Here is a 26,784-nt window from a genome sequence, read left to right as displayed (position 1 = left end):
TCTTTCATAATTTTTTAACTTAAAAGCGATGAGTTCTTAAAGAATAGGAATTTGGAAGAGGAGAGAACACAGACAGAAGAGATAAAATAGAAAATGGCAAAGAAAGAAAAAGCTTTTTCTTTTTCTAACATTAAGAACAACTATATCTTATATATAAAATTTTAAACTAATTAACTTGTTTTTGAACATTTTGAGAAAAAACAATCCTCCGAAACTGATGTAAAAGAGACTTGATTTCATAATAAAATATAAAAGTAAAAATACTAATTCTAATCTGTTCATAAATTTTTGAAAAAATAGGGTTACTTTGAATGTTTTAAAAATGGAACTGCCATGAAAAATTGATTCCATTAACTCTATTCTGTCATAAAATTTTCAAACAAATACTGTTACTTTCTTTGAAAATCCCAAAAGAGAGTATAAAAAACCACTATAAAATTTGAACTTGATTTCATAATAGAACTTTAGATCATTAGCACAGTAAACTCCTTAATTGAAACCCACACAATAGCACAGAACAACAAAGCAACATTGTCAAGAGAAGAAGAAGAAGAAGAAAGTTTTGACTGGTCTAAACATAAAGCAATGACAACACTATCTATTTTACACATGATAGTATACATCATCACATGGTAGATTTCAACCACAGCCATGAATTAATTAGTTCCCTGGAGGACCACCAAAGAGGTATCCCAAGGAAGATCCACCACCTGGAGCAGCATGAACCTTGGTAGATGGCCGATCCTGCAACCCAAAAATAAACCATCTTTAGCAACAATTCCTCACTTCCCTAACAACAACTTCAATCTTCATTCCTAAAGCATCACACCAATTCAACAGAGTAAAAAACAATAGTAGATGTTTAAATGTTGCTTCTTTTTCTCCCTCTACAAATTCTCATCATTTCACATCACTTCACATCACTATGCTGAAAGCTTAAATTATAGCACATCCAGGGACAGGTAAAGTCATTGCTTTAGACCTCCAAGGAATAAAAAAGGCCTCAAAAAGTTTTATGTAGTCCTAAAAGTCTCAAAAATCTCGAAAAATAAATTCTAAATAAAACTATAATACATTTTAACATCTAAGCACATCATTGTTGAGTGTTAACTCAACAAGGAGGAAACTAGTGCAGTACTGCAACCTAGCAAATATTAAGAAGTTGCACAAAGTACAGTATTTGTAAATCCATATCATGTCTTATAGATAAGCAAGTACAGGAGGTAGAATTTATGTCACTATTCCAACCAACAAGGCAAGAGATATGAACTGTCCCTAAAGTTTTGAAAGCTTTTCGTTAGAACTTTATGCTAAAAGGATCTCCCACAATGTATTACACTATTGCAATCAAAAAAATCATGTTTTACTTTCAGAGTTTGTTTGGCCCCTTAATTTTATCAACACTAAACTTGTAACATCACTACTTTTAGCTGGTGGACATTACTAGGAAATGCAAGAGGAGGAGACTCCAAAATGCATCAAATTTACTGTGAAACTTTGTAGTACTTCCCAGACTCATGCAAGTGGAGATAAACAAGAACATATAAAGCAAAATTGAATAAAGGGCAGGTTAAAATCAAAACAATCATAATATATAAGTTGGGAAGGGAAGTACAGTGAGAAAGTTGCCACAGTTTTGGCCATCAGCACGATGGTAATTGTTTTTGAGACTTCCAGGAATTCCAGCAGGAATTTGCTTTTCAACTGGTGCTGGACTTAGCTGCTTTTCAACTGGTGGTGAAGGAGCACTAGTTGCTGGTGCTGGTGCTGGTGCCGGTGCTGGTGCATTTTGAGTGCGTGCACCACTTGCAGGCTGGTTAGCACTTTGAACATTGCTGGCAGGCTCTCCACTGCCGAAGAGGTAACCCAAGGAACTCTGACCACCACCAGCACTCACACCACGACCCATTTTTCCTCTGTTTGCTGAGTCTAAACAACATAAATAGCAGCATCACACTTTTTGTCACAAGAAATTTTACATCCAAAATTCACAGAATAACAAAACAACAGCCTCAGATGCAGCAGATAGAACCAAGAGCCATCAGAGATCAACAAAAAACAACAACTACTTGCAATTGATTCCGTATTCAAATCAGTGAAGTATTTATTATGTGCCCCCAAAGTAAGTAATGTGATTGGTTTTGAATGAACACTGATAATTATTTCACATTGATGAAGAACATATGAACTTTCAATTTCAATACTCCTGCATCTTTCATCATAAAACCACAGGATTGAAAGCTTATGATCATCAGCATGTAGAATGGAAAATGCAGATGTCAAAAAGGAAATGAATAGGAAAATGAAAACTGAGAATTGGGAAAATTTAAATCTATGCATGTAGTGGTCATCAAATGATTTAAAAGTTTTTCACGTCTTACTCAGAAGAGTAAATCCGAGATAAATAAATACTATTATTTTCCTAATTCATTCTTTATTTCGTGCACATTTTATTTTGAAACTATATAGCCATTTTATTTTGAAAGAGACATAGATCTCCATATCCTTTTCCTTCATCTGCACATATCTTCTTCAAGAGCATAAAATTATTGAAGAGGATCAGATGAAAAGGGCACTCAGTCCTGTTTCTTCTACCCTACAATGAAATCATAATTTGTTTTTGCCTTAAGACGTTTCTCTCAGCACAGATCAAGCAAAACCAAAACCATTCCCGTGCCAGACCCTCCTGATCTAGCCATGCTCAAATTGCATGGACTCAAAAAACTTAAAGGCCCAAAATTGAATAAGAAAACCGGTGAAATCAGATGCTAGATCTCATGAAAAATGACCCATCAACAAATCAGAGCTAAAGAAGCCATTTTTAAGCGATTCAAGCACGAAAAACACAAACTAGAACACCCCAGAACAGGATTCACAATCCAGGTCACAACCCATCAGTCCAAACTATTAAAAAACTAACAAATCTAATCCTGGTGGTAACAAAAAAGCAAAACCCCACCATTAGAAAAAATGACCCAGAAAAAAAGCCAAATTACCACTAACAAAATACATGCAGTAAAAAACTGTACCAGGAATTAAAGCACCAAACCATTTTTTCTCAAAGAACATCATGAGTTAACTCGAAACATTATCATCGTACAGTATTAAACAGCACATGAAACACAGATTATTGAAACCCAGAAAGGAAATTAGACAGTACATGAATGGTAACCAAGCAAGAAGTGAGATCTGAAATTTTCGTACCTTTGTTGATGCTGAGACCACTCACTCGCTGATGGCAACCGAGTCGGTGACGTTAGAAGCGAGGCACACTTTGTAACAGCTATGTGAAACAGATATTTATAAAGGAGCCAACTTTTTTTCAAACACAAGAATACCATTTTTAAATTAATATTTTAAAATTAACTGACCGCTGAGAATTTTATTTCAAGAGAATAGTTTTTTTATTTACTTCCTCAATATATAAAAAATTAATAATCACCCCGTTAAAATTTGTGAACTGTTTTTCCAAACTGTAACAAACACTAATTTAACACTAAATTGTAATTTTTTAGAATAAATTTAACATTTAAGTTATAAACCTAAGAGAATATTTCTCCATGGGTTTAAGGATAAAATCGAATTCTTACGCTTTTGACATGTTTATAAATTAAATTAAAATAATTAATTTTATAGGTTAAATATATTTTCGGTTTATGTAAAATTAAAATTTATTTTTGTATTAAATTTGAATATAGGTTGGTATAACTTTAAAAATAAATAAATATATTTTTTAAATAATAACATTCATTTTTTGAGTTTATTAAACATGTTCTAAAATGATATATGAAATATAATTTGTCAGAAAAATAAACAACTCAAACAGTATTCTCAAACATGTGCTATACAAAATTTAACTTAAAAGAACTATTTTTATTCAATTTTAAAGTTAAAAATTAAACAATATCAAACTTTTAAAAAAAATTATAAATTTTAATTAATTTTAATTTCAAATAAAAATTTAGTAACTACAAATATATTTAATTCGTATTATTTTATGAATTAAATGAACAACTTAATTCTTTTGTCGCACATTCGAATTTTGAAAATTGAATAATTTTGATTATCAGTCAAATTTTCATGGAAAATTGATCATAAAGGAAATAAGAAAAACATTTGGTATAAAACAAGTACATATCTATATTTAAAATAGTGATTTGCCTGTTTTTAAAGAAAAAATTTAAATACTTTTTAAGAATTTAATCGCATTTAAAATTTGATCCTGGTAACATATAAAGTAAAATGTTAAATTTGATTGGTGAAGAACACTAACATCTATAATAAAGGTGTATATAAGGTTTGTCTTTTTTAAAATTTGAAGTGTGGTTGTGGAGGAAGGTGAATCAAATGAGCTGGATTTTGGGCCCACAGCAGAGTCCATGGATGGGCCCATGATCCATGTCTGGCAACCACAATAATGTTCCTCACGTGCATAGCTTTTCGTTGTCTTAGCCAAATAAATTTTACTTCACCCCAACGTTTCATGCATCCAATATAGCCGTTATAAATAAATAAAAAATAACCGTTATTATGTTTGTTTTTAGTTTTTTCTTATCGATTTTAATTTTAAACTTTCATAGAGTTTTATTTATGTTAGGAATATATTTTGTCCTTTTTTAAAGTAAAATTTGAAATTAGTTTTTTTTTAAGTTTTTGATTAATTTAGTCTTTTATTTTAAAATATGTAAATTTAATTCTTTTAATCAAATTTAAGTTTATCTAACGTTTCAAACGCATTTAATAATAACATTTGAATTGTTTACATTGTTTGACACATTTTCGCTTTATTGTTAACTCAAATATTATTAAACAATGCGTTTAAAATATCAAATAAACTTAACAAAATTTAGTAAGAAAAACTAAATCCACACATTTCTAAATTTGAATGACTAAATTAGTATAAAATTTTAAAAATGAACTAATTTCAGAATTTACTTGAAGAACCAAATATATATATATATATATATATATATATATATATATATATATATATATATATATATATATATTTTACATTGAATCTTAAATACTGGATAGAATCTTTGTTTACTTCTTCATTTAAATTTGTTTGGTAATGACATTTGTAAGTGGGAATAGATATGCCAATAATTAGAGTGATTGTAATAATGATTGTTATTAATGATAACATTAATGATAACGATAACGAATCATAAAAGATAAAGATGACAACTATTCTTATTAATTATTTTTAGAACTTGCAGGGATGATAGTATTTAAGATAAACATAATAAGACAGTTTTTAATCCTTTAAATAATTGTTAGCAACAAACTATAGGTGAAAGAAAATATTACTTTACAAAATGCATTGCATGTTCCAAACTTATTAGATAATAACAAATCTTTAATATTTAATATATTTATGAAAAAATGCGTATTATTAGGTGTATTTATAGAAAGAGGGATATTCCAGCAAGTTTTTCTATCTGATTTATTATTCTTCTTAAAAATTTTAATTCTCAGACTATTTCAAAAAATTGCCTTTGATTTTGAAATTAAATAATATATATTTCTTCCATGCATTTTATAGAAGTTATGAAAAAAATTCTTTCAACTAAACGATACGTATTTTGTCACATGATAGATAATTTATAATGTTTTACATTACCTTTATAAATTATAGAGATAAAATATTTATATGTTTAATTTAGAAATGAAACACAACTTTTAAAAATAGTTTGAAGAAAAAAAAATTAAATAATTATATAATTTAAAAAATGAAAATGATAAATAAAATGAATAAAAAGAATAATTATATTATAGTTGTGATATTAATAATAATAATAAAAATAAAAACAAATAATTATATTTAATAAAATTATGATAATAATTTACCAATTTAGTCTTATGTTTCTCTCCTGGAATATTAGTATATAAGTACGAACCTTTGTGGTTAAAATATAAGTATTGTCTAATATGCAAAGATTATATAAAATATGTTTGGTAGGATTAATTAGTCAAATATATAAATTAATTTCATCAATACAAAAATGTTTAATAAAATATCTTAAAATAATTTATTTTAAATTTTCAAATTTTTAGCTTATTTAATTTTTAATATTATTACTGTATATATTAATATATTTATTTTTATATTCTTTAACTATTTTACCTATAGTTACCTATTCTCATTTTAGATAACTTTTTTAAGTTTGTAAAAGTAATGAAAATTAAATTTTATTAATGCATATTGTTTAAATAAAAAAGTATGCAAGTTTTAAAAATCGATACAAGCAGCAAAAAGATATGATAAGAATTTAATATTGTATTGTGAGACCGAAACGCCATTGTCATTCTAATATGCTCTTATATTAACTAGTAATATCTCGGCAATAGTGACACCATATACTTAGACTAAATCACTTTCCATAATAAGGTTAACACGCCTAATAAGAGATTAAATAAAAAAGTTATGTTAGTAAAGTCCATAATAATATTATAAATAACATTTCTTATGAGTTAATATTTATGCATTCAATATTATAATTATTTTTTTTCACGTAAATCGGACTTAATTGTCATAGTGTCATTTTAGGTATCTCCTTACTTCAGGCTTAGAGATATTTGAGTTGGAGAGAAACATCTCGATCGCTTGTGCAAGGAGGCTTCATACAACTCAGATTAACTTCTATTGTGTGTGTTTAGACTTGCGAAAACAAATGTAATTATATAATAATATATTTCTATTTAAAATATACACCACAAGAAAAAGTCACATTAATAATCAATTTTAGTAACAAAAAGTTGTTAGTCACTATAATGAATTATTTAGATATCAATTTATAAAATAAAAAAATTATTGGTTACTAAAACACTCACTATTATGAATAAAAAATTATAATTAGTCTCTAAATTAGTCTCTAAGTTGGTTTCTAAGATTTAACTATCAATGTTTTAACTATCAAAGAAAAATTAGTCACTAAACATTAATTATCAAGATTTTTGTTATAAAAGAAATTGGTTTCTAAATTAGTTTTTAATTAATTAGTGACAAATTTAGCGACCAATTATAATTTTTATTTATAGTATTGATTATTTTAGTAACCAATAATATTTTATTTTATAAATTGATATATAAATTGATCATTGTAGTGATTAACAATTATTTGTCACTAAAATTAGTGGTTAATGAAAACTTTTTTGTAGTGATATAATTTTTTTATACAATAAAACCAACTTATGTCCTTTTATATCATTTTATATTTACCAATTAACTTGTCAACTAATTCTACTATATATTTATAATCCAATAAGTTAGGTTACTAAAGCAAAACATATTAATTCATTTATCCACTAAAACCTAATTCTTTTTTCAATTTTTTTTTTTTGTCAAACGAGCTTATAATCTTAATTTTCCTAGCCATATCATACCACATAAAGGATTCGGTTTCATCATTTGTTTCAAATATAATAAACAGAAGGAAGAATAATGTTAGACACTACATATGTTTTAATTCTATATTTTTCGGATTTATACCTTAGAGGACAAGTAAAAATAGAGATAATGATAAAAATAATAAAGACAATCATTGAAATTGTACTCTATAAATTTAACAGTTATTTAATAAGACGATATCATTTTGGAATAATTATTTATATAAAATTATCCCATTAAAATTATATGAGATATGTTAATCAAGTATTAAAATACTCTGAACTTAATTCATCTAAGTGTATTCAAGTACAAATCTAAAATATCATTTACAAAATAGGCACTGTTAATTCATTATTATATTTATTAAACATATCTTAAATCTTGCTGTTTAGAAGAATATCGGAATGTTTTACAACATCTCAGTCCACGGTTAACCAGAGCAAACCAAGATATCAAAGTGAAACTAATATCTGAAGTACATGTAAATCTTATAAAAATGTTTCGACTATTGTAATTACAAAAATATTATTCATAAAAAATCGTAATCATAGTCATAAAAATCATAATAAAGTATTTGATTTAATTTCATTTTAACTACCTATGTTTATTTTTCATATAAAAAAAAAGAAAAAAGATGGAGGATGGTGAGAAGACATTGTCAGTGTCATCATCCACTGCTTGAAGTAACTAATTACTCAGTTCGTACCAAAGTATAGGAAAATCTGACTACAAACCTAATTATACTCCAGCATGACAAAGACCTTCGATAATACAAACACCAACCACAATTAATACCATTTTTTTTTTCCATGGCCTATAAGGTTGTATGGTTTTTTTGCTAAATAATCAAAGAGTTTGTAGGTGCTCGACATGATCCAAAATCATCTTAAAATAAAGAGCCTCAACTTTTAAATATGAACTTTGGATCGGTCTTACCTAAGTTCATTAATATATTTAGTTACCATTACTTTTCTAATATTATTATTAATTTATAATTTTATATTAGTTATTAATAGAAGTATATTAAATTATATATATATATATATATATATATATATATATTGTTGGATTTATATATATTTCATATATAGTTATAGTCATTGAAAGACTGTAGTTTTATAAATATGAGACATTAGTTTTACACATATAAGATATTTGACATCACTTTTATCTCAAAATTTTAATACAATGATGTTATGGGTATTTATTCTATTATTGGTTTTTATATTTTTCATATACGGTTATGTTCATCTTATAGTCATTGAGAGATTGTGATTTTATATATATGTGTTGGTTCTCAAGTGGGTATTTACCAAAGTCCCACATTGAGTAATATGAAAAAGAGAGCAGCAGAAAAGTATTATAAAAGTAAAGAGTTGATTTCAGAGTTGTCACCACAACTCACTCTTGGATGTATGAGGGACTTGGGTAACTGTGTGTCATCAAAAGGTTTGCAATTTTTGCCAGAAAAATTACACTATGAATTCGAATATTCTTTGGATATCGTTTCAAACTACTCAAAGCGACAGTTTGATCTCTAAATATCACTAACTTTTCTCAAAAAGATTCTTCGTTAAATTCGGTTATAACAATGTCAACAAAGATAATTCAAAGAATATAACCTCGTGTTTGGATGAGGAATTTCCAAAAATTGAAATAGATAGTATTTTAATTACTTACAATTGAATTCTCTTAATTTCTTAAATAATTTGTTTGGATGAAGTAATTAAAATATTTTATATTTCAATTTTCTTATTTGGATAAAGCAAATTAATTTTTATTTTAAGGCAAACTCAACTTTATCCTTCAGCTCGAGTTGAGTTAGTTCAACTTTCGATCCAGAATGACTTGTTTTGACTTTCGATCAGGATCAACTCCAATAAATTCAACTTGGGCTAACTAGGCCCATCCTTTAATTTGAGTTGACTCGTTTCGACATTCAACTAGGAAAGATTGATTTCAACCTTCAGTTCATGACAACTCAGCTTGACCTTTAACCCGAACCCATTCAGCTCAAACTTCGACATAGGCCAACTTGGCTCGACCTTCAACTAGAGACGATTTGGCTTAACTTTCAATCTCAATCAACTCAACTCAATTTTCAGTCTAACCGACTTGGCACAACTTTCGGCTAGGATCAACTCGGTTCAACCTTCGGTCTAGCCTAACTCGGCTCAACCATCGATCCGAGCCGACTTGGCTCGACCTTTAGCTCGAGACAACTCGATTCAACCATTGTCCTAAGCCGACTCAACTTGACCTTCAACCCATGCCGTCTCGGCTCAAACCTTCAGCCTTAACTGACTTGGCTCAACTAATGGCATGGCCGACTTGATTGACCCTTCAGCCTGAATCAACTCAACCGCTCCTTCAACCAGGTCGACTTGACTGAATTGACTCAGCTTGACCTTCGTAAGTACAGTAAAAATAAATGAAATTTCAAATTTATTATATTTTTTTAGAGTATTTTAAATTCTTTTATTTTATTCATTTAAGATACCTTTTAATTACTTTATCCAAATATCATTTTAATGTAAAAAAAATAATTTTTTTAAATTATAATCTTCTAAATTACCTCAACAAAAATAATGTAAGAAAAACGACATCTAGAATAATTGTTCATACGAGAAGCAAAACTTGAAGAAACAAAATTTGGATAATCCAAGTAAATGAAGAATGTAAAGGATTTAGTGTGTGGACAAAAAAGAATCATGCTCGGATGGCCAGAGCACACTTATTTCATCAATAATCAATGAAAGTATTCTGAATATTTATTATTTATTTTTTACCTATACTGAAATACTGACCTAATTTATAAACTCATTTTATTGTCTTTTAAAATAAAAGTCACCAGTAAAATAATAATTAGAATGGATATTGCCATCAAATTATTGCATTTTTATGTACTTATTGTTCAACTTTTCTAACACAAGAGATTGGGCCTTGGGTTAAAAGGATAGATTGATAATCTATCAAATTGAATGACCATGTAAATAATTTATTCTAGTAAATTTCTAAGAAATACATAAAAGACAACACATCATTCTTAACTTAAGTCAAACATTTCTATTCTTTATTTTTATTTTCTTGCTATTAGTATTGATAAATTTGTGTATATTCACATTAAAACAATTTTACATATTAAAAAAACTGTGAGGCTATATAGTTTGTGCTTTTTGTTTTTCAAATTTAAATAAGAAACTTCTCAATTTTTATTATATTTAAATATATTGAATTTGAAGTGGTAAAATTTTAAATTACTTATATGCTAAATGTTTTGTTTGAATGAATCAATCCAAATTTATTAAAATTTAATTTTTATGTTTAGATAGACTATTTTTATTTACCAAATGCAGAAAATATATAAATGTCAAACAATCCTAGGTTGGTTGACATTTTCCCGGTTAACACTAGAAAAAAAAAGGTATAATTACTCGTATAGTACCCAGTTTAGGGCTAGTGTGTCAAATAGGTACCAAATTTTAAAAAAGTGTCAATTGCATCCCAACTTTTGAAAAAGTGTTTCAATTAGGTCCCTTTCAAACGGAGTTGACTAACGCCGTTAGTCAACGTGCCACGTGTCAATATGTGGTTTTTTTAAATTTTTTGAAAAAAAATAAAAATACCATGTGTCAAGTCTCTGTGTGTGACACGTGGCATTGTCAGTGTCACGTGGCATTGTAATGCCATTTGTCAGTGTCACTATCAAATGTCATTCTGTTGATTTCAATTTAGTCCCCATATATGTCTTTTTGTTACAATTTAGTACCTAAGTATGTGTATCTGATTCAATTTTGTCCCAATTTTTTTTAATAATTAAAATATTTTTGTAATCCATTTTTATAAGATTAAAAATAATTAAGTATAAATATTTTTATAAAATTAAGTACTGATATTTATATTGTTTCTCTCATTTTGAGACCAAATTTATTATTTGTATAAATGTTATACTAATATATTTTATTAAAAACGACTTTTTAACATATTACTTTATTAATTACTTTTTTATTAAGTACTCATGTTTTGTTAATTTTTATTTTTTGTCCAAAATAGAACAATATTGTCTCTTACTAATTTTAAACCAAAATTTCTATTGGTTTGAATGTTATACTATTTTTTTATTAAAAATAACTTAATAAAATGACTTTTACCACTAAATTTTAATATAAATATCAAATACTTAATTTTTGTAAAACTTTTATACTTAATTACTTTTAATTTTATAAAAAAATGGATTTTAATTATTAAAAAATATTATGTCAAAATTGAATCATATATACATAAGTAGGTACTAAATTGAAACAAAAAAACATATATGGGGACTAAATCGAAATCAACACAATGACATCTGATAGTGATACTAACACGTGCCATTGCAATGCCACGTGGCACTGACAATGACACGTGTCACACACAGGGACTTGACACGCGGCATTTTTATTATTTTTTTTCAAAAAATTAAAAGAAATTAAAAAAATTAAAAAAATCAAAAAAACCACAAATTGACACGTGGCACATTGACTAACGGCGTTAGTCAACTCTGTCTGAAAAGGATTTAATTGAAGCACTTTTTCAAAAGTTGGGATGCAATTGACATTTTTTTTTGAACCGGATACCTATTTGACACACTAGCCCCAAATTGGGTACTATACGACTAATTATACAAAAAAAAAAAACATTCAAACAAATATTATAATAATACCTCTTCTCCAACACGTTTTGATGCCTCTTCTTTGCCACCATCATCCACCTCTCTTGTTTTACCTCCTCTTCATTCTACTACCAACTCTCATCCAATCACTACTGCTAAATCAGGTATTCAAAATCCCAAAATTCTCTCTACTATTCTTTCTAACCCTATTCCAACTATACTCAAGGAAACTTTTCTATGAGTAGGCAAAAAAAAAAAACTTTTATTAGTCTGATCCACTCTTGTTTCAATCCAATTTATTTAACGTACATTCTAATAAAAATTTCATCCATTTTATTTAATTTGGATTTCAATCTTATCTATATTTTATATATTTTTTGGATTGGATATTCATTCTATGAATCTAGATTTTTAAATATGAAAAATTCAAAATATCCAATCCAAAATTTCAATCTAAATTTTTAGTTGAGTTGGACTGAAGGTCGAGATGGACTCGTCCAGATCGAAGGTCAAGACTAGGGATGACAAAAATACTCGTGTCTGCGGTATTCGCAAATAAAATTTGCGACGAATAGTTAATACCTGCGGGTACTTATTATTTGCGGGTAGAGATGATTTTAATACTCGTTCATAAACGGGTCGAGTGCGAGTATCATATTACCTATACTCGTGAGTATCTGTTACTCACAAAAAATTAAAATTAAAATTTAATTTATATTTTATTAAGTTATATTTAATTAAAATTAAAATTAAAATTAATTAATTTTATATTTTATTTTATTTTTTTATAATTTTATTTAAAAATTTATAAAATATATATTTTTTCTAAATATTTTGCGCGTATGCGGGTATCCACATGTACTCATGTGTTTTAAAAATATCAGCGAGTATTTTTTAAACGGGTATCTGACGGATAAACGAGCGGGTAGCGGATAAGCACTGTCCATACCCGATCCAACTCATTTTTATCCCTAGTTGAGACGGGTCGGTTCAAACCGATGGTCGATAGTGGTCAATTCCGACAAAATTCAACTGAACCAGTCTTGACCAAAGATCGGTCGATTTCAATTGAGCCTACCTTAATTAAAATTCAATCTAATTTAGTTAAGTCAACCATGATCAAAATTTAACTAAATTTAGTTCCGGACCGAAATTTTATCACATTCAAGTTAGCATCGATCAAAGTTTTACTAAAATTTGACAAAATTGATTTTGATCAAAATTTGACCGAGAGAACCTTAGTCAAAACTTGGAAAGGGGGCCGTTTGGAAAGCAAAGAAAGAAGATAACATAACGTGAAGGGCACATTAATGATGAGGATGGAGCCCATTCTCTCACATAAAAACCCAAAACCCAATGCGCCGGAAACAAACACAGTCTCCTCTATAATTGATAAAAATAATGTAATTGGTTCTTTCGATTATATGTGATAAATAAAAAAGAAAAAACAAATATACCCAGCGTTATGTGATATTACTAGTATTTAATGTTTTTATAATTATTAGATATAATCCAAAAACAATGATGATAAATATAACTCAAAATGAGAATATTAACTTAATAATCTTAATCAGAGACATAAACTTTGACATAAATATATTGTAATTTTAAATGAAATATTATTTTTAATATTTTATTATTTAGTTTATCTTTAGTTTATTGTTGACGTCAATAACTAATTATTTATTTTTTATATAATATTTTAAATTTTTTCATTATTATATTAATATTATTATGTTATTGCATTATTATTAAATAATTATTTCTTATAAAATACTATTGTTTTGTTAAGAACAAAACAAATCTTAAATTCTTCCAATGATAAAATTTATTCTCATCTTAAATTCGAACTCTTATGCAAACTCTTGTGGAGGAAAGTCATTTATAGGCCTAAAAAAGACCCATAAAGAAATGCTTTATTATACAGTATTTTATTTTTCTAATTTTGTAATTTTCAATTTGGCACTATGAATCATAATTTTATAAAATTTTAAATTAAACACAGTAGTTATCTCTGCCTATTTAACTTAAAAAAATTTATAATTTTCACTTTTTAATAATACACTTGTTATCTTAGCATATTTAACTTAAAAAAAAAATAATTTTCACTTTTTAATAATACACTTGTTATCTTTGATATTTAACTCTAAAAAATTTATAATTTTCACTTTTAATAATACAATTATGTCATTGAAAGACTAAATTTTTTGAACTTTTGAGTTTCCAGATTTTGTTTCAATATTCAACTAGTGCTATACCCGTGCGTAGGCACGGGTGGTATTTTCTCTTTTTTTTTTTTACTTTTAATGTTGTATTTGTAATAGAAAAAAATGTTAATTTTTTATGTAATGGGTATTTTTTATGATAAATATCGTTAAACAATATTATAGTTCGTAAAAGTAATAATATATGAACAGTATAATGTTAATTTAACTTCAAATTTTGGTTATATACGAATTTAGATATTTTAATTCGTATATTTATTTGGATTCTAAGACAACAGACAACATTATTATATGCTAAATAGTATGAAAAATTGTTACTTTTTTTTAAATGTGTTATTTTAGATCAGTAATATTTATCGGGAAAAATTAATAATTCTCTCATAAAACAAATAAGTAGTAATCTTTAATTCATCAAATAATAATAATAATAATAATAATTAGTAAAGAATAATAAAAGTAATAATTAGTAATGTCTGTATTTCAACTTATCATATATTCAGGGTTTTCCTTATTTTTTAAAATTATATTAAGGAAGCTAATATAATTATGGATAATAAATTTTAACTTCATATTATAATTTTGCATTAATTAGTATTAAAAATAAATAAAAATTTTTTGTTTTGGTTGTAAATAATTTAATTCTGATTTAAGGAGGTAATTAATATATTGTGAGATGTTTCTGGAAGAAAATATTATATTCAATTTTATGAAGAAACTGTATTAGACTTTTCGTTTCATTTTCCGTTCAGTGTCACAGTTCTTGCCTTCTCTAGTCCATTCTATGGGTGTGGGAGAAGATGTCATTTTTGGGTAAATACAGCTTCAAAAATCTGTTCCAAAACTCCATCTGCTTGCTGTATCCGGGTGATGTAAGTAGCATTTTACTTTTGCAGTTGATTTGCGTTATTAATAGTTATATAGCTTTTTTGTGAGCTTTTATTTTGTGATCGGTACTTGTGTTTTGTTTCTATTGATCTTTGAAATATTATTGATGCATTATTTGTTCATTTGTCTTACATGCATGTCTTATATTGTCATTTCCTCGCATATATGGACATTGCAGGGGTTTGGGGATTTTGAAGATGATTTTATGCTTGAATAGGGAAAGAAAATGACTCTTGAGACAAATTATTTCACTGATCCAATGGGCAATGTTATGAATTTAGAGTTTGAGGAAGATTTGATAAGAAAGGAAATTTTTCGAATACCACCTTATTTCGAGGAATTTTATGAACTCAAAGACTTGCATTATGTCTGTACTGTATTTTGTGGTGATAGATATTTTCGACTGAGGATTTTCGACCTACAATGGATTGAGATAGAATACCGAGGTCTAGGTGATAGTTACATTGCAGAGGAAGATTTGGTGTGGTCTAGGTTCTTGTCTTCTTTCAGGGTTCTCTTAACTCCCAAAGAGGTGAATGTCTAGCATTTATCATTCTTGTTTTGTGTAAAAATAACTATTTCATATTCTAATCTAATATTGTATGATTTTCGGAATGCAGTCTACAATTTGCTTGGATCCTTATTTCCACCTATTCTGGGAGAAGAAAATCGTTTATGACCAGGAGATGGAGTTCGTAGATCCTTGTTCTAAAACTTTCAAGTTTAAGTTTGATGTGAAACCTAATGCTACAACGATTTTTCATGGTCCGATTGGGAAAATGTTTAAGTACTATAATCTAAAGGATGAAGTCTACTTGCATATGAATTATGTATCACTGAATGTTTTCTTGTATATGTTATTTTCAGTGGAAGGAATCGAGATTGCCTATACTACAAATGTTGCATCTTGTTCTGGTACTGCAAATAATGTTGCAGATGTTGTAGACGAAGAAACTAATAATTCCTTAATAAAATGTTTGAGTGCTTATGATGTTGGTGCATCGTCGTTGGTATAGGACTCTGTTTTATTTATTTCAGTAAAGTTATTTGATCTTCTATTATGTTTTGCAGTTACTTATAATATTTTTACTTTCTCTTTCAATATGTGAATGCTTCTTTCGTTGCCACTGCATTTTCGAGATCTAAGAAGAAATACCTACTATCAAATGGTAATAGAATGTACTGGTAGTGTTCAATTAGATGGGCTCAGAGATCATGCACTGAATGCTATATGGGGTGTGGATGGAGGAGATTTGTCACAAAAAATAAGTTATGCGCTGGTGATAGGATAAAGTTGGAAGTTATGAAAAATAAAGACAATTTAATCGTAGTTCAGAAAATTTAGGGTGTTGCTGGAATATTTAACTGGAATGTTTAACTTATGTATGATGTGGTAATATTTTGGTGCACTTTACGCACAATGACATTTTTTTGGTTGACACTTGTATTTTGGTATGTATGCCAACGTTTTATTTAAATGGATGAAGTATGAGTTTCTATATTAAACAATTTTGTTAATCATGGTAATGACTAATGGAATCAGTTTAAATAATCGTAAATCTTGAATTTTTTGATCAAGTGTTGTTATAAAAATAAATTTTAAGGATAGAAAAGTAAATTAATTTCCAATAATAAGGATCAATTAGCGTGATTAATTACATTTAGAAATGAAAATGGAACATTAGTTAATAACCTATATTTTAACAGTTCATAAAATTTTCAAAAACGAATACAGGGTTTCTACAATGTAAAAACATTTGTCGCAGATTGATTCATGTATATGGTAGCTTTTAATTGAATTTATGACTGTGTTGGTGAAAGTAATTATTAAATGGAGGTGGCGGTGGTGTAAAAAGAAAAAGAGTTCAGTACATAAATGCATTCTTTATTGTAAATGACTACGTGTCCACGATGGTTGGTCTTGTAATAAATGAGGACACATTTTTTAGTTGGAATAACTATGTCATCCATTTCTGAGACAATTAGCTCATGCAACAATTCATACAATGGTGAAGTTGTGCCTTTTATCAGGTATCATCCTTTTTTCTGTTCTTTATATTTGTAACTGTCTAACTTTCAAACTCATTTGATAATGGACATGGCATTTCACATAAATTTTGATATGTTGTCTCTCTACACAAAGCATATAACCTACAGAGTTATCAAAATGAAGTTAATATGGTCTGCAATTTTCTATACATTTTGAAAGACTTCTTTAAATACAACATTTGTCGTTGAAGACAATGGTTTTTTCTCAGAATCATGGATTAAAATCTTTAATCCCGATTTGCTTTGAACCCTAGAAACTGCAACATATAATTGACCATGGCTAAAGACTGGTTTTGGCAAATATAATCCAATCGAACACAAAGATTGCCCATGTGATTTGTTAATTGTCATTGCATAAGATAACATTATAGGAAATTGCCTTCTGATTAGTTTGAATGGCCAAGGAGATTGAGATGGAGATATAGACATACGTGGAATATAAACTTCGTTACCCTTTTTGTTTCCACTTACAATCCTTGCTGCTATTACATGGTTTTGCAACCTTGTAATAATTAATCTGCTTCTGTTGCATAATCCCTCTGATTGATCCAAGTTTCTTAGCAACATTATAGGAGCTCCGATTTTGAAGGTTATTTGATGACTTGGTAAGCCTGATGTAGTTAATGAATTGAGGAATTCTGGAGTAATAACATTATATTCATCATTTATTGAATTATTTGTTTTATCAATTGTATCTGCACTTAGGTATTCTTGTTCTTGTCCTACAAAATAGTCATTGTATTAGTTACAAGAAATATAATTGATATTCAATATCTAACATATGTGACTAAGAGTATCCTAGTATTTACCTGGAATTAAAGATAATATGTATTTGTTGATTTCTTCTACTGTCTCTATTCTACTGGCCACTATAGCTCTGCTCTACAGGAAATTATCATTTGTATAGTTCTCTAATAGATTAGGATATGTGCTTAATACAATAGCTTCAATTGGATCGTTAAAATTAGAGATCAAAAATTCTGATGGTATTTCGATATCCACAACACCATCATTGGGTTCAGACAACATACCATCACCAAGTTTCACAATCCAATCAGAGAATTCCTGAATTTTCGATGTTGAACTGGTTTGTAAACCTGGTTGTAGAAGTCTCATGTTCTTAGTCAATGTCAATACTTGACAATGCTGCCATAGGTATGAAGCATTGATTGTTGCATGTACAATGTCTGATCTACTACCTCTAGGAATGACAAGTAATATATGTCTGAAATCACCTCCAAAAACTATTACCTTTTCTCCAAATACTAAATTTGGTTTCATTTTGTCTTTCATTATGTCATTTAACGTTCTCTTTAGAGTTTCAAAACAGAATTTGTGTGCCATTGGTACTTCATCCCAAATGATAAGGTCAGCTAATTTTAGTAGCTCTACAGCTTCAGAACCCTGTTCTATGTTACAAATTGAGTTTTCCATGGTTGGAATTGGGATTCTGAACTTTGAATGTGCTGCTATTCCTCCTGGTAACAATAAAAATGTTATACCACTTGATGCAACAGTTAATACAATTTTTCTCTTAGATCTCAATGCTGAAGAAAGAGTTCTCCACATGAAAGTCTTTTCTGTACCCACATTTTTAATAACAGCTTGAGTAACTTTTTCAAATATGTCCTTTTGTTCCTCTACAATTGTAATTCAGATATTAAGTACTTAAACAAAAAATCTACACATGAATTTTTAATTGTTATACCTGTCATGCGATCATAATTTTCCTCAAATACATTTGCTTCAGTGACAGCATTGTAGTCAAGTTCTGAGTACACCAATTTGTTCCCACATTGAACTATAAAATAACCATCTGGATATGGCATTGTTGGGAATTGTTTTAGGCTTCTTCTATTGGTTTGTAGGAGCTCTTCAATATGGAATAACGTTAAGTTTCGCAATATATCAGATGATAATTGTAGTTCTGCATTTAAATACATTGATTTAAATCTACATTTTGCTTAATTCAGTAACTTATTTCTTAAAGTTTAGAAATTTAAGTGAAACGTACCTGGATTGCCAGCTTTTATTCTTTGCCTATGTAATATGTCATCAGATAACCAATTCCAAGTTTTTTCCCATAGATCATGTGGTTTGTTAACACTATTGGACAATAGCATTGTCACGAAAAGTTTCCTTAGATAATTTCCACTGCCCCAATCTTTGGCTTCTTTGATTGCTTCTACATATTCCTTATCATCTGCTAAAAATCCCAAAGATTCACATGCTTCTTTAAAGGTTGAATATAATATATTGTCCACCGTCCTGATATGTTCATAAGGTAAATGACCTTTGACAACAGTTAGCATCCTCCTTAGATAGTATAATTCCCCTGTTGATGGTGGAACCCAAATAAGTGTTCCAATTGTGTTCCCTATTTTCCTGGGTTTCTAACATTTGTCTTTCTTGACATAGACAAATTTTGACACAATCTCTGGGTATGTCAAAGTTCTTGCCAGTTCATACTTTTTGTTACATTCCATCCAACTTGTGAACATTGATTCTGCAACAGTTGCTTTTCCTATGACTTCGTCAATAAACTCATCATCTTTAAAGTACACTGATTGTTCTCCGGGAAGATGGAAAAATAATAGTTCAACAGTTGGATTCCTGCCATGAATAGGAAATGAAAATATTCTCCAACAGGCCTTGGATGGTGATATATATCTACAATCAAGATATTGTTTAATTTCATCTCCTGACTGGTCATGAACAGAAGATCCATTGATATTATTAACTATAGCAGCTGTAATTCTGTCATAACCCTTGTTGATGTATTTGAATAAGTACTTAATTGAAGTACTTCTGTTGCACCATTTAACATTTATATGACCTTCATATTTAAGTAACAATTTAGGATTATATGGAACCACAAATCGATTGTCTAAAGAAACATGATTCTTGACCACACAGACTCCATTACCTCTTCTTCAATATTGTGGAAATCCATCTTCTGAAATAGTTGTACTACTCTGAAATTTTTTAGGAACCCAAATCAGTATACTCGAACCCATTTGGAAAGATTGTTTTTTTCTTGGTTTATTATCTGCAAAAATTACATCAGACAGTTGTACTACGTTCATAATGTTTCATTCCTTTACTTCATACATATTGCAGGAATACATTCAATTTGACCAAGATTTCTTTGTTTATTGGTCAAAAGAAGTTAGACACAATCTAAACTACTTAGTGGACCCAAGAGGAAATAAGTTAGTTGTCCGCATAGGTGAAAGTTCAGTGTCTGAAAACTTCTTTTGTGGAGGTTATGAAATACCAAGTTTTTACAAGTTCAAAGACAACTATTATATTGCAGTCAAATATTTAGGAAACATGGTGTTTGACTTAAGGATTTTTTACATAGACATGACTGAAATACAATACCTTGCTCCAAAAAATCTGACTGATGTCCCACCATAGATCCCATTGCCCAGATTCTTCAACTGTTTCAATATCAAATTATTGATACAACAGTAACATTATCGCATCAATATTATTCATATGTAACTGGTTTACAATGATTTCATATTAAACATAAAGAGGAGTTATTTATGCTACAAGAATTTATAATGTTTGCTGATGCATTTTCACGATTTTGGGGTCCAACATTTGTGTCTGATAACTTTGAGATGATTGACCCAGTAGAAAACATCCACGAAATTAACATTGCAAGAGGATTCTTGCATATGCGTTATATTAGAAAGGGAATTTCAGAGTTTATTAAGTACTATGAAATCAAGAATGATCATGTAATGAGGCTAACTTACATGGGAGATTACAAATTCCTAATAAGAATATTTGATTTGGCTGGTGATGAAATAACTTACATCAACAAATCAACTGATAGTTGTAGTACTACAATGGAAAGCAATGATGAAAATCCATTTTACTTTTCAACAGAGAAAACATTAATTGAAAACGATATTCGCTCATCATCACTGGTAAGTTTCATTGCTTCTGAACTTATTTTGTTATATGAATTTATAAAATTACTTGACATATTCTGAATTTCATTTACAGTACTTGGATGCATAATTTGCTGATGTAGCCTTGGGAATGTAATATCAAATGGAGTAACAGATCGCGTATGGAATGCTACATAACTCGAGGGTGGAAGCAGTTTTGCGTTGTTAATGGACTGGAAGCTGGACACAAACTGATGTTTTGAGTTGACAAAAACCGTTCAAGCACAATTCATGTTTTAATCACTTAATGTACACTATGAAGGTTTATATGTTAAGTTTGATAATAGTTTAAGGCCTTTTTTTATTTGCTTTTTGAAAGACAATATATGATTCTGTATGTATACAGACCTACTTAATCTAATTTCCTTTATTATCAACCATGTATTTCCCTTTAATGAATGTTAGTGCCTATAATTTTATCAATCGTCTACTATATACTATTGGAAGATGTTTCCATACATATATTCGGGAATGAGTCCAACACCAAACAAAACATAACAGAATCAAGCACAATGTACTTTAACCTAATTTACAGAACATATATAGCTAAAAAAGTGCTTAACCATAACTGTTCTAAAGCACACTAAATTATATACATCAAACATATACAAATTAGAACATATAAATCAATTTAAGTTTTCTCCTTCTTGATAAACTTCTTCATCTTAGTGCTGGATAGTTGAGCAAAATCCATGTCCTGAGAAGATTCATTGCAATGTTCACTACATGGCAATAACCTCTTTCCTGGAGTTCCAATTACAACATAATCTGAATCATTATCACCAGTTGCACTCAAACTCATCTACAAAATTAAGAATAGAAAAATCATCATGTCAAATACTCTATAATTTACATTATGAATAAAGGAAATTGAATACGAATATACTATATCAGTATCAGTGTCTGCAGCCAAATTACAAATAGTTTTCCCACGTAATTCTGAAATCTACAAAACGAACAAAATCACATATCAATTTCTGTAATATCTACTTAAAAACTATGATTCAAATTAAGAAAAAAACGAAAATTGCACCTTAATATACTTACCATAACACTGGAACTCTCAGATACCAAATCCATACTGCATTTATCAGTACTATCACCAATCTACATATACAAATACATAAAAATATTTTACATTTACATGTAATTCATATAGGAAGAAATATATAAATCATTTCAAATTAATATTTACTTGAAGTGGAGGGATAAGACTTTTAACATGTGCCACTATTTCTGAAACATTTGAAACTTTAATGACAGATGCACACTTAGTTCTTGGTTGGGTTCAAACTTTAAATGCAAAGGTACAGCCTAGCATTACATCCAATGCATCAGGAAAGCAAAGGGGGTCATCTTCACCAGCCTATTGTAATTAACAACAATATAATATAAAACAAATTTCATTCATTAGCAGTAATTGATAATAATATAATATAAAAACCATTTTTTTCACACCACTAATAGCAGATACAAAACAAACAATGCAAAATATAAAAAGGTTGACCTCAATCATTCTTTTCTGCAAATCAGCAGCAGACAACCCAATGATGTTGCTACATTCTTGGTCCCATACAACAAAGTTAACATAATTATTTGAATCATCACAAACCTGGACTTGGAGCCTATACCTAGAAAGCACACAAAAATTACAATTAACAACTAAGATAGATCACATAATGTAAAGTACAATATAACAATATACCAACTTGAAAACAGGCAGTGCATTATCCGTATCACAATAAGTGCACTTGAAAGAAACTGCTTCATAAGTCCTTTTGTTGCAATTGTTGCAAACCAAATAATACTAGCCCCCATTATCTAAGTTAAACTTAACAGTCGTTGCAACAGTCACACATACAACTTCCTATATCAAAAGAAAAAATTTAAAGTTAGAATCCTTTAAACAACATAAATGAAATAAAGTTATTCCTCAAAACTTGCTTTCATACCTTCTTCATTGATGGGATTTCAGACAAACTTTTCACTAAAAACATTCAACATCAGTATATTGGGAAGACTGAGTCAATTAACTTGCACACTGACTCAATATCACTTCATCAGGATCAATTCTGCAAATCAAATAAAAAATACAAAATCAACTACACTATTTTTACTATATGAAAAATCATTCGAATACAAGTTCAAATAATTAACATGGTTTAATATTTCCAAGTTTTTGTTTGAGTATTCGAATATCTTACTCTTTCATTCGTTTCTTAAAATCAACTATTTGAGGAAAATCATTTTCCATAATCAACTTTGTACCATTCCACGTATTATAAACAGAAACTGGCCATTCACCTACATATGAAAACCAATGTTACAAAAAAGAAAAATCACAGTCAAGGAAGAAGATGTTTCATAAAGAAATGTACCTGCAGCTGGTTTGATTTTAGCTTGAGTAATGATAACCACAAGCTTCTCCGAATTAGGTAGCTCATTGAACCTCTGTACAAACTTCTTGCAATAATCATCCCACAATGTACAACAAATTGCAACACCACTGCAACAAATAAAAAAATTTCAGTTCAAATAAATCAAAATATTAACAAAATATTATAGTACAATTATATTAGTTTACCTCAGATCCACCAAAGTAAACACCACATTTTTTGAGTCTACATTTTTGAACTAAGGCTTGATTCTCACATTCTCAACGACACCAATCAAATCTCAATGACACAATATATAAAATAGGGTTAGTATGACTATCATACGCAAATTTGTTTAAAATAAAACAGTTATCATATTTCTCATACCTATCAGCAAGTCAGGAATAAAATTGTCACTAACAATCTCTTTTATACTTTTAAAGGTGTAAGCTTTCATTGGAAGTTTAGCAATAGCTTGCGACTTCACGGATGTAGTACCAATAAACAGTAACTTGTAAGGATGCTCACATACCCTGTACTGCCCTTCATTTTTCAGTATCTTGAAATTGTGCATGATATATGTTTCTCCCTCAATCAACTTGCTATCCAATAAATCAAACTCCTCCCTGCGAACAATGCAATGTATTTTGTCCGCCTACAATAAATAATCAACATAACAAATTAAAATATATAAGACATCAAAAAATTAAAAGGTTTACTAATGAAATACTTACATTTTCATCCATCAGAATCATCTCCAACTGAAGAGTAGAATCACGGGACTGAACATACCAATGATCAACAACTCTAACTGTCAGCTTTAGAGTTTCCCTCTTACCATCAATATCTTTAATCATATTCAGCTTCTTTGCCATTGCACTTCCTAAAATACACAAAAAATTGGAAAAAATAAAACATCAAAATATTTGTTGTAAGAAAAACAAACAACAGAAAATATTCAAATAAACACAACAAAATAAAACAAAATAAAAAACAACAAAGAACTATAGCAACCATTAACTACAGAATAAAAATATCAAACTACTTAAAAGCAAAACGGAAACAATGAACAGTAAAAAAATGGATATGCAAAAACAAAAATATAAACTGGAGTATGTATCATGAACAAAAAAAAATTCAACAAAAAACAACCTCTGAAACCTTTATAAACAATGCTATAAAAAACTTTTCATATCATTCTACCATTACCCATAAACATTGCAACAAAGAACATATACAGAAATACCTGGAATAAGGTTAAAAAACGAAAGGAATAAACAACTACAAAAAAAAAACAAAAAAAGCTAATAAAAAAACTTCTTCCATATTTATCACGTAAACTTCCTTCCAAATATCATTCTATCATTATCCATAAACATTGCAACACAGAAAATATACAAAATACCTGGAGTAAGGTTAATAAACGAAAGGAAGAAAGAACTGCAAAACGAACAACAAAACTTCTTCCATATTTATCACGTAAACTTCCTTCCAAATATCATTCTATCATTACCCATAAACATTGCAACACAGAAAATATACAAAAATACCTGGAGTAAGGATAAAAAATGGAAGGAAGAAAGAACTGGAAAACAACAAACAAAAACTAATAACACAACTTCTTCCATATTTATCACGTAAACTTTCTTCCAAAGCAAGCTTCTGCATTCAAACCAAGCCTCTGCGTCGAAATGAAAGGTGGTCAAATCAGTTCCAGATGCATTTAAAAGTTGGCGAAATTACCAAATACCCAAACACAAATTCACTACGGAGTAGAAAATAGGGACAAAACAGTAAGAACGTTTTCAGTTGGTTAAACCATTCCATCAGGGTACCAAAATGATGAAAAAACCTATTTATTGGATACATGTCAAATAATTAGATAGGAGTGTTACGGTAATATCCCTAGTAGTTTGTTTTCTTAGTTTTTAAGTAGATGCAATTTTCTATGAAAGGTTAGAAGTATCCCAACATTGTTTAGACACATCAAAAGAGTTCTTTAAAAAGGCATTTTACATATTCTTGGGAATTTGAATTCAAATTCAAACTTTGTTATCGCATTCTTACAATTTTTTTGTGATTTTAAATTTGAAATCATTATTTATTTTTGTATCATGCAAATTTCAAATTGAATCATAATTTGTTAAATCTTTATAAAAATGTTACATGTTTTTTTTATTTATTTTACTCTCTGTAAGAAATTTAATGTATAAATCGATCTTTTTAAATAAACTTTTCTTTGAATAATGTAGAGTAAATTTTAATTAAAGTTTGAAATAAAAAAGTTAAAGATTTAAAAAAATTTAAATACATTTTAACATGATTGATATCCAGTTTCGTGTCTATGTTTAATTTGTTAAATAAAAAGACTATATAAAATAATAAATCCTGATTAGTTCTTTCACCAATTTAAGGTTCTATATATTTTGTGACAATGTACTATGCACATTATAGTTTCACAAAAAAAAAAAAATATATATATATATATATATATATTGTAAATAAAGAACTTTATTTTCAAATTCCAAATTGAAAAATAATATAAAATAGCAAATTCTGACTGGTTGTCTCACAAACGGGGTTGTAAAGATATTGTGACAATAAAAAATATATATATTAATGATTTATGGTTTAGGAAAACATTAAAAGCATAAATGATTCTACACAAATTTGGGTTTTTCGTGTGAAAATGAAAAATAAATAGGTTTTTCAAAAACTGTGCAAAAGGCTACATTGATTACACAAATTTAAATTTGGGTTGTAAAACATTTCTCACCTAATAATTTTTTTCTCACTTTGTGGACTATTTTATTGTTTCTTAACAAAGGAAAAAAATGAACATAAAAGTCCTGAAAATATTTATTTAGGAACAATAAAAAGATATTATTTTATTTAAACCTTCTTACATAATCTTGTCATTAAGATATGTAACCAACATATTTCATTATCAATAGGTTATAGAAAAAAAAATAGAACTTCGTGTATAATTGTTGGTAATAAAAAATTACACAAATTATTTAATGGAAATTCATTGAATTTTTATATTACACATTTTTTTCCAGCAAAAAATAATTACAAAACGGTTACCAAATTAAAAATTAAAAAGAGGTTTCAACAATTTATAAATTAAGTTTTTGAATAAAAATTAATTGATTCAATTAATTAATTCAATTAACTAGATATAGTAAAACTATTAATTATAGTAAATTATAATAAATATATCAAATTACAACATTTAACA

The 26,784-nt window shown here is 28.3% G+C and overlaps 1 protein-coding gene and 1 pseudogene across 1 annotated transcript; both read right to left on the bottom strand.

Moving 5' to 3' along the window:
• Positions 1 to 424: 424 nt before the first annotated feature.
• On the bottom strand, positions 425 to 3,316 carry LOC114180322 (protein SPIRAL1-like 1). The gene is made up of 3 exons (XM_028066617.1): positions 3,205 to 3,316; positions 1,616 to 1,929; positions 425 to 744 (listed from the first exon to the last, which is right to left on the bottom strand). The coding sequence occupies exons 2-3, from the start codon at positions 1,907 to 1,909 to the stop codon at positions 661 to 663; spliced, it is 378 nt and encodes a 125-aa protein (XP_027922418.1). The 5' UTR covers positions 1,910 to 1,929; positions 3,205 to 3,316; the 3' UTR covers positions 425 to 660.
• A 14,031-nt stretch (positions 3,317 to 17,347) lies between these two features.
• LOC114182074 lies at positions 17,348 to 20,630 on the bottom strand (annotated as a pseudogene).
• Between the last annotated feature and the right edge of the window lie 6,154 nt (positions 20,631 to 26,784).

This window comes from Vigna unguiculata, chromosome 4 (genome assembly GCF_004118075.2).
Source record: "Vigna unguiculata cultivar IT97K-499-35 chromosome 4, ASM411807v1, whole genome shotgun sequence".
In the NCBI taxonomy this organism is placed as follows: Eukaryota; Viridiplantae; Streptophyta; class Magnoliopsida; order Fabales; family Fabaceae; genus Vigna; species Vigna unguiculata.
The sequence above is the reverse complement of the archived record's forward strand: the minus strand, read 5'-3'. Positions and strand labels throughout refer to the sequence as shown.